The sequence below is a fragment of the Sabethes cyaneus genome, chromosome 1 (assembly GCF_943734655.1).
Source record: "Sabethes cyaneus chromosome 1, idSabCyanKW18_F2, whole genome shotgun sequence".
Lineage (NCBI taxonomy): Eukaryota > Metazoa > Arthropoda > Insecta > Diptera > Culicidae > Sabethes > Sabethes cyaneus.
The window spans coordinates 154,297,467-154,307,693 of NC_071353.1; the positions used below are offsets into that span (position 1 = coordinate 154,297,467).

At 45.5% G+C, this 10,227-nt stretch overlaps 2 protein-coding genes across 2 annotated transcripts; one reads left to right on the forward strand and one right to left on the reverse strand.

Moving 5' to 3' along the window:
• Positions 1–7,745: 7,745 nt before the first annotated feature.
• On the reverse strand, positions 7,746–8,323 carry LOC128732330 (ashwin-like). Its single transcript, XM_053825575.1, has 2 exons — positions 8,264–8,323; positions 7,746–8,198 (listed from the first exon to the last, which is right to left on the reverse strand). Exons 1-2 carry the CDS (start codon positions 8,321–8,323, stop codon positions 7,746–7,748), a joined length of 513 nt encoding a protein of 170 aa, XP_053681550.1.
• A 522-nt stretch (positions 8,324–8,845) lies between these two features.
• On the forward strand, positions 8,846–9,868 carry LOC128732621 (malignant T-cell-amplified sequence 1 homolog). Its single transcript, XM_053825912.1, has 4 exons — positions 8,846–9,019; positions 9,089–9,241; positions 9,311–9,613; positions 9,675–9,868. Exons 1-4 carry the CDS (start codon positions 9,009–9,011, stop codon positions 9,754–9,756), a joined length of 549 nt encoding a protein of 182 aa, XP_053681887.1. The 5' UTR covers positions 8,846–9,008; the 3' UTR covers positions 9,757–9,868.
• Positions 9,869–10,227: the final 359 nt, after the last annotated feature.

Genomic DNA, 10,227 nt, shown 5'->3' on the forward strand with positions numbered 1-10,227 from the left:
CCATCCAGCAACCGGCTTCGCTGCTCGGGAAAGAGACGGAACTAAAACAAAGCATCGCATTGCCGTCGGCGTGCCCGTGACCAGCAGCGAGTACACGCATTGGAAGCACGTGCGTGACACGTCCAGGAAGTGAGTTCCACTTTAAGGAAGTGGCTATTTTCGTTGCTTGCGTGTTTTGGTTTGCTCGTTCATGGGGTCCGGTCGCTTCGCTAGCAAGGAGGGTAGGTTTTTCTTTCTTTTGATGCTTGACAATGGTTGATGGCTGGTCGGTATTCGCGTTACTGGAATTATGCAAATTCAACAAGTGGGTGTATGAGTCATAAGTTGATTTGGTTTTTTCTTTACTTTTCAATTTATTTCATTTTCAGATTATTGCAGTAATTTATTAATTGTTGAACCATTGCCAGTAAGAAGCTAAACAGAATGCTAAATCGACGCGACTCTTCCACTACTCTACGGTTGATTCCGATGATATAAACGTTATCCGCAAAACCAAGAAGCATGTGAGATTTCGCGATGGTAGTCCCGTTTCTTTCCACGTTTGCTCTTGGTATTGCACCTTCCAAGGCAATGTTTGAATATCAGATTGGAGAGTGTTGCTGCAGTCCATTCAACTGTGGTCTCGCCCGCTATTCTGACGTCCATTTAGCATCCCACGAATCAGCGTTATTTGTTTCGTTGGAAAAGCATGTTCTAGCATTATCTGCCACAGCTCATTTCTTGTGACTGAATCGTACGCCGCCGTAAATTCCACAAACAGATTATTAGTCTGTAAAGTGTACTCCCGGAACTTGTCTAGTAACTGATGCAGGGTCAACAGGGATGAAATCAGAGATCCCCACTGTTGACGGTTACCCGCCATAGGTTTTACCTGTCGCCAGGACAGGTTCTCGTCTAAAGCCTGGATGTGTCGTTGGCTAAGCTGCGTCGCCATGAGCCTCTGGATCTGCCTCTTCTACGCTGTCTCTGCGGATTCTAGTCGAGTGCTTCTCTGCAGATCTCGTTTGCTCCTTTCCTCAAGGTATGACCGATCCACTTCCATCTACGTTCACGAATTTCTGTTGCTATAGGCCGTTCATGACATCGACGATGGATTTCCTCATTAGATATCCAGGCCACCAAGCACGAATGATATATCGCAGGCACTGATTAATAAATACCTGCAATTTTTACATTGTCTCCGCTGAGAAGTTTCGCAGGCACGGATTTAACGTTTGAATTGAAAAGTCGGGTTTTCGTACGTAGTTTGAGCGCCAAATATTTCGCAGTCCTGCAAAGGCACCCCTGGCCTTCCTGATTCGTGTGGCTATATCAGTCTTGGTACCACCATCAGGCGTTGTGTTCACTACCATAAACTTAGTTTTTGCTACATTTACTGATGTGAGACCTGCTGCCTGCGAGCTCTCTGAGAGATCATCTAACTTGCTATGCATATCGTTTCGGCGTTGTGCGAGCAAGACAATGTCGTCGGCTAGGTCGAGATCATTTAGCTGCTCCATCGTTAGAGGATTCCAAGGCAATCCTCGATTTGGTCTACTGTCAATTGCTCCAACTAATATCTCATCCATAACGATGAGAAACAGAAGCGGTGATAAAATGCAGTCTAACGCCAGCAGTCGGACAAGACGCCGTCGGTCAAAAGCTTGCACGAGAACGCCTCGTACTGAGCCTCGACGAAATGGACTAACTTATCCGAAACCCCTCTACGCCTAAGTGCTTCCCTTTGTAACTCCGTCAGTGACGGGCCTTTGCTAAGGAACCGCCGCGTGTGGCTCCCTAAAAAAGAGTGAGCGGGTGATGTGGAAATTGGATCGGGACCCGAGCTGTCTGTCACAAGCCAGAATAAAGAAGGAGTGTTAAGATTTGTCGCTCGGCGTGCGGCTCCGGATGGCTCCATGGCAAATTTGTGGTGGATCCATCCGGAACCGCACATCGAGTCTCTTCCGCGGCAAATCTTGTAAAAATCTTTTGCTCTCAATGTAGCAAGTGGTCTAGAAGCATGCTACATTTTGGGCAAAATGCGGAAGAGGACCCCAATCCTCGATGTAACGCGATCCATGCCTAGGGATGAATGCTTGGGGGGGTCTAATAAAGTTTCCCAAGGTCGAACGGAGCCTGCATGGTACCAGAGCACCCTGTGCAGTAAATTGCTCCCTCTGTTCCAAGCTGGTAAAGGACAGTTGATTTTCTCCCCAGCAGAGTACAACCATAGCCATGGAAAACCTTTCAAAAACGCTGGAAGGAGGATTCACGGCTTCATCCTTGATCCGGAGAGTGATGCGAATGCGGAGAGTGACGCGAATAACCAGCCCGATCCACTGACGCTACCTGAAGTCAAGCGGCAACCTAAGGCTTACGAAAATGTGGCCAAGCGTCTCTCCAACGCACAACGGCAACGGCAGAAGTTGTATCGTAGCGAGGGCTACTCAAAGGAGGAAGCGGACGAACTCGCCCTTCTGCCGGCCGTCCAGCCTGGCAAGCGGGACCAGGTCGTTACCAAAAGGCAGCGATCTGCTGATACGGCGTCCCTGAATATCCGCAATAAAGGTCCTACTAAAAAGAGACCAAGCAGCCGAGCCTGCGCGGGACCTTCGGCACCAAAGCTACCCTCGGCGTGCACATACAAGGAAATAGTGGATGCTTTCAGCGTAGCCCTTTTTTGTGTGTGTGTGTGTGTGTGGATATTATCACTACGACCAGCATTTTGATCTATTGTGATCTTATCCAGGTGTTGTTCCGCACTTCGTTGTTATTGCAGCGTAGCCCTAACTACGGTTGATTATCCCTTGACCCTGCTTACTACGGATCAGCTCCAAACTGACCGCGCCTTTCTTCTGGATCACATATCTGACCAGGAGACTCCAGACGTTAGGCCCAAGTTCAGGAGCTGCCAGTTCAAGAACGGCAACTTGACACTGGCTTGCTTAGACCAGAACACGGTCAAATGGCTGGAGCAAACGGCATCTACTCTCGTCCCGTGGGAAGGGGCACAACTACGGGCCTACGACACGAAGGACCTGCCGAAGGCTCACACCTTCATAAGGTACTTTCCACCACGGACGAGAGAAATTTGAGTATCAGAATCAGAACGACGGCTCTTCAACGCAAGCGTCGCATTGTGCTTGGAATGACCGTGGAACTATTGATGGAGGTTGACCAAAAATCGGCAAGCCAGATCGCCGAGCAGCGCTTTATGCTAAACTACATTTTTGGCAAAGCACGCATGCGACAGGTTGGCAGAGGTCTGATCAACACAGGCGCAACAGTCTCTGCTGCAAAGTCGAGGACGGTACGAGCGGAACTCCCTTCTGGGAGCGCCCCGCCATCACCCAGACAATGCGATCCCGCAACGTTGAGGTTGGAAAATGCGGAACTTCCCTCCGGGAGTGACCCGCCGCCGCCTAAACAATGCACTCCTGCGAATACTAGACGGGCGCCGCGAAAACCTCGCCAGAGGCGTACGCAGCAGCCACCAGTTAATAGCAGACCTGTCGGCTGTCGCCTGTGGCAACCGCAGCCTGTCGGTGTGGGCGACTCGGCCGCTCAACTTAGCAAAAACGCCCGCTCGCCAAGGCTCGATCCATTATTGGATCAAGCGGTCGCCTGCTTTCCAGAGGACAAGGACGAAATACCACCGCCCGAGGTTGCTGAACTCGTGCGGTACTGCAAGACAGTCAACAAGCCGTACGTGATAGACTGCGACGCAAATGCGCACCACACGATATGGGGCAGCTCGGACACAAACGCCAGGGCAGAGTACCTACTTGAATATCTCATTTCTAACTGCTACTTACATTTCTAGTCCATTTATATTCTTTAGCGTAACAAATTATATTTTTATTTTAATGAAGTAAATTTAATAATATAGAAATATAAATTTACAGTACACAAATTTTGGGGTCTATTACTCCGTTGTGGCAGCGTCGGGTAAAATGCCGGATCCAGTGATGACAATGTCAACTGTCAATCTAGCGCTACACCTAGAGCGGCGAGACACATTCGCAAATGATGAACTACTGGGCTGGGTAGGCTGGGACATGGAACAATTCCCGACCCGTATTGCTGGTGGCTGGTCCTCAGCATTACTATACTCCATCACGTCCAGCAAAGCTAGTTCCACTATCGGTCGCTTTGGTAGTCCTGTCGTCATCTGCACCATTGTTTGTCGAATTCGATTATCTCGACCTGGGAAAACTTGCAAAACCCGTCCTCTGACCCATTTATTTCTTACTTGCTCATCTGCCGTATCGGTCTAGTTTTCGCAAACCAGTTTGTTCGACAAGAAATTGTTGGGAGATATTCTCTAATCCAACGTTCCCAAACTTGACTTAAGATATTCTGGATACGATTCAAAGTACATGCTAATAACATTCTCTCATCTACGTTTGATTTGATTGGCTGACCGCCATAGTCCCTCCATGGAAACAGCTGAGATCGACGATCGTTGGGGCGAATAAAAGGCCGATGAAAAATTTCTTTGATGTCGCTAGTTACAGCTACTGCTCGTTGATGGAATTGAAGCAAAACTGCAGTCAATGAAGTCAGTAGGTCCGGTCCTTTTAGGAGCTTCGAATTGAGCAAAATTCCTTTTAATTTAGCAACGAGCCACAAGATACAAGATACCGTTTCCTCTGGGGATCTAATTCAGAAAGTTCTTCTTCGTTGGCGAAATTTGCGTGTTCCATATTTTGATACTCTTCAATCTGTACACGAACGCGTTCATACAGTGCCGGATTTTTGAGCAGCCTTCGCTCCAGACATATTAATTTCTTTTCTGCGGTGTGTCTGCTGTCAGAAAATTCTGTATAGTCGTGTCGCCGCAACAAACCCGTTTTAAATTTTCTTGCAGTTGTTTCTTGTAAAATTTGCCTTCTTATATCTTAATATCTTCTTTTTCTACTACTAAGGAGGCTACGGATAATTCCCCACTTTTCATTGAAGAATATTGCTTGAAAATATGCATTACCCTCTGGTTTACTCGCGATGTGTGAGCTGATTCTACACCGTAGAAGGCCCATCCTAGTCTACTTTTAGTCGCAGCGGGCTGTTCATGTGCACCTTCTCGTTTCTTTAGTGAAGTCAGAAGGTTTACATTGCTGAGCCCTATAAGAATTCGGGGTACAGCGTCACTAAAACTCTTAATAGGCAATCCACGAAGATAAGGAAAGCGCTCAACCATCTCTTCGTATAATACAGTCTGGTTGGGTAGATCCAAATTGTCCACCGTGTGGACTTCGTCAACATGATACTGGCATGATTTTTCATGCCTAGACCTGAAATCTGAAGGCTGACAACTTGCGTATCGGAGAGCTGTTTGGTAACTCCTCCGGTCCATTGCAAACACAGTGAATTTGGTTTGCCAGCAATTCCTAAACGATCAGCGACAGCTTGATCCATCATGGTAATAGACGAACCTTCGTCCAGGAAAGCAAACGTATCCATCGATCGATCTTTCCCATATAACGTCACGGGCACTACACGGAAGATTGGTAGCCCTTGCAGAGTACGATGTAGTGCTACTGTTGTTCTGACGTTGGTCATATCACAGGGATGAAGCAAGCGATGATGATTTTCGGAACATCCTTGAACAGTACATGGTCCCTGCTTACATGGCCATCGCCCATGGGAACTTAGGCAGCGACGGCATAATTGACGATGGTCCACTGCCTTCCAGCGATCTTCCAAACTCATGTTCTTGAAGGTGAAACACTCTCGTACCACATGACCTACTTTCGAACAAACCAAACACTGTTTCGATTCAGCTGACTTTTGAGGTTTTGATGAAGCAGTTTTTTCATTTTGTTGCTGAATTTTCTCCACCGTAGTAGAATGTGTATTAACAAATCCCTTTTCTTTACCTTTACTACGGAAACCGCACTGCACTGAGCACTAAGCAACGTTAATCGATCGTTCAAATATGGAGAAAAAGCACATTGTGCTTTTCTTGAAATTGAAGGCGCTTTCGACAACACGTCCTTCGCGTCAATTAATACGGCTCTCTGTCAAAAGAGAATTGACCACACTACAATGAGTTGGTTCAAGCAATGCTCTCGAGCAGAGAAATTACAGCACCATTGGGAGATACGTCGGTCACGATTTCGGTGATCAAAGGATGTCCACAGGGAGGAGTTCTCTCCCCCCTGCTCTGGTCACTGGTGGCCGACGCACTCCTTCACAAGCTATTACAGCTTGGTTATACCATTCACTAGGCGAAGGAAACATACCATAATTTCCCTAATACTGTATGGTGTCACATTACTGAAGCTCAGTTCAGTAATGAAATCAAACACCTCGGAATAATTCTCGATAAAAAAACTTAACAGGGCTGCCCACCTAGATTACGCTGTTAACCCATTATGTCCTAGCGTATGATATATCATACCTCGTTTTCAAAACCTGTTTACTGCTGAATTTCAATAGTTAGCATTGTAAATATATCACTACAAGAGAGATAAGATATCAATCTGATGTGTGTGTGAGATAATCTGTCAGTTTTTGTCATTTCATCTGTATTTTCAACAGTGCAAAGTTGTGATAAATTGCGGAAAAAAGTTGAAAAAATAGCGAAAAAATTTTGTCTCCAAAACGCATGAAAGAGTCTACAATTATTGACGAAACATTACCTGACATGTAAATTGATATTTATATGTAAAGTCTATCACAAAATTCGATAAGAAATCTGTAAACAACTTTGTAATTTGTTTGTTTGAAACTGAGCCTACGAAATATTGCACCGGCGATATTTTGGCCTTGAAACCATTCCAAATGACGAATTTTCGTTTCCCGACACATTCGAGCCATAATGTAATAGATTACAGAGTTTCACTTCATTTGGTCCAAATTTAAGTATACCCGGGTCATAATGGGTTAAGAAAGCAACTTCGGCTATCTGGGCGCGCAGCTTACTGTTTGGCAAAGCATGGGGATTGAAGCCTCAACTAGCCTTTTGGTCATATACTATTATTGCACGGCCTAGGATAACCTATGCTGCAGTCGTATGGTGCCGAAAGGTGAATGAGGTGACAGCCCAAGCCAAACTAAACAAATTTCAGCACCTGGCCTGTCTTACCAGTGCCATGCGTACAACACCTACTGCAGCCATGGAGGCAATGCTATGCTTACTGCCTTTGCATCTTCATGTGAAGAAGGAAGCAGAGCTCGGCGCACTACGGTTGTGAAGGAGTAAAACCATACTCGAAGGTGACCAAATCGGTCATCTTCGCATACTTCGGAAGTTCAATCTGACACCCTGGAATGGAAGCCATATGAGGTGATTGAAACAGATTGCTCAATGTGGAATAATGGAGGACCCGATCTTCCATCTGGAACTATCTGCTTTTTTACAGATGGTTCAAAAATGGGGGCCTGCACAGGCTCCGGAGTCCTCGGACCTGGCATCAGGGAAACTATCTGATTAGGAAAGTGGCCCACCGTTTTTCAAGCAGAAATATATGTAATATTATACGTGTGTGCAACAATATGCTTGAAACAAAAGTACGGACATGCGAAAATCGGTATCTTCACGGACAGCCAAGCAGCACTACTGGCCGGTTTTAAGACCGGTATTGTTCAGGCATCTTCAAAACCCTCGAAAATACTGTCTAATCGATAAATTATTCTGTGTTTAGAATTAAATTATTAGGGTCATATATTATACTGTTCAAATACTTACCCATATTATGTGTAATCTCACATGTACTTTGTGCCACATATAATGTGCCACATTGAGGACGACCAGCTATTACCTACGGCCAAGTAATTTTCTGTCGTTTACTGGGAACCTGCACTGGTTTGTTAGTTCCCCCATTAGTCAACTGCTGACTTGGACTGACTTCCAAGGTTCGCTTACTGTTGTTTGAGGTTTGTGGCTGACTAGTACTGGAGCTGGTGCTAGTACTCGTACTGGATATCAATCGAATCCTTTTCACACCGTAACTGACGTTATCCACCGATTCCGTTCGGTGTGGGTCCGTAGAATCTGAGAATACGATTCTTTGTCGTACTCTGGAGGACGGGTTTGACCTGCTGGCTGACGGTGAAGCATCTTTCATTTCAACATCTGCTGAAGATTGCGGCCGGGAGTGGTCGCTCGCGGTTGCACGGCTACCCCTTCGGGGTAGCGGAAGCAAATGTTTACTGTAGAGGTCGATCAGTTCATCGCGGCTCAGTTCCTCCAGGCGAGGGATGGTGAAGTGACGCTGAAAGCGCAATTTATACAAGCTTGATTTGAAAGCTACATAATTTTAATGATAGTTCGCTTTACCTGATGAAAAATTGCCAGCAGCTGCTGCTTGCTCAGCATGTGAGGATGAAGAATGTCCATCGTTCTAAGGGTTTTGTAAAACTATATTCAATTTTTAGTGCATTCTAATGTGATTCTAATCCTATAGATTTTCGTTTGATTACTATTTATTTGTTGATGTTTTTGCTGTTCTCCCGCCCACCGGCCGGTAGCTGCCAAAGAACGTCAAACGAAGGTATATCTTATTTCGCCAGGTTAAATTCCATAATGTCAAATTGAAATCAGTACAATTAATTTACCTGGTTACGGATATCTAAAGTTTTAAAAAAATTATGCAGAAATTTATAAATGAAAAAATAAAAAAGCTCTTCGGAAATTACTCTACTTTCAGTGGTTTTTTGTTGCTTGAAATACGAGTGCATTCCAAAATGCAAGCACTATCTATCACCCTCGTTTAAATCTTCTTTGGAGAAACGGCAATCATCTGATAGAACCTGACAAATGCAAGATTATGTGCATGTTTCTTTATCCACGCCAGTCACACGGTCGGACAATAGGAAATTGCAAAACTTCACATTTTAATCAAAAACGTCAAACGAATGTATCTCGCTCCGCTCGGCATTGGCACTAGCTATAAACTTTGTTAGTGCGGTATTCCAAAAAAAACATCCTGCAGGATTATCTACAGCATTTTTAGGCTGTTCCACCGAAAAAACACTGTTTAAAGTAATAACTTTGTTCGATTCCAGAATTACGACAGGCTAGGATGTTTAAAAAGTAAGTACCACCTTTGGCTAATTGTGTTAAAAACAACAAAGATTTACCCTCTTCCTACGCTGCGCGCAGGTTCGACGAAAAGGAGAGCATCTCCGGTGTACAGCAGCTCAAGTCCTCCGTCCAGAAGGGCATCCGAAACAAGCTGATCGAACAATTTCCGCACATCGAGAGCCACATCGATCAGGTACTGCCGAAGAAGGATCAGTTTCGCATCGTAAAATGGTACCTTTGTTTTCTTCTAATAAGCAAAAGAAAATTTTGATTATTAATCTCTCACAATGCTGTTGTTAGCCACGACCACATCGAAATACTGGTCAGCAGTTCCGGTGATCAGCTGTTCTTTCGGCACCGGGAGGGCTCGTGGATGCCAACGTTGCGGCTGTACCACAAGTTTCCGTTCTTCCTGCCGATGGAGCAGGTCGACAAGGGTGCCATTCGGTTCGTACTGAGCGGGGCGAACATCATGTGCCCCGGGCTGACGTCGCCCGGTGCCTGCATGACGCCGGTCGACAAGGGCACGGTGGTAGCGATTATGGCCGAAGGCAAACAGCACGCCCTGGCCATCGGCCAGACGACGCTCTCCACCGAAGATATGTGAGTGTCTCTCTTATGTTTGTGAATTTTGTTTTATCATCCAAATGTTTGTTCATTTTAGTGCCAAAGTCAACAAGGGCGTGGGAGTGGAGAATTGTCACTACCTCAACGACGGTCTATGGCAGATGAAACCGGTTAAGTAAAGACCACCACCCCAACTCGGAGCTGTGTTCTCTTATTATAAATCTAATCAACAAGATATAAACTTAAAAGTTTCCTACAAGGTAAGATTTAATAAATTGATGTGAGCTAGCTGTGAAGGGTCATGGTTTTTACCCTCTTTTATTCCATCGTTAAAAATATCGAATCCGAACGAAGAATTAATCTTCTTCATCATAGAGACTTTGGTCAACATTCCACGCACTCAGTTCAATCCAGTCGAAAAGTTGCGGTTTCACATATAACGCTGAATAGCTGATGCATCATCTGGGCTGACAAAGATGGGTTAGCAGTCCCACCCCTGGTGCTCTGCGGGATTTTTTGCTTTGATGCCTGGTTCAATTACATTCCGTGATGGCACCTTAGAGCTGATACGGTTAATGCGATGAACTATTGGATTGGCGTCGCCCGTTGGCAGGTTTTGTTGATCTCCGACATTTGAAACTCGAAAGTGC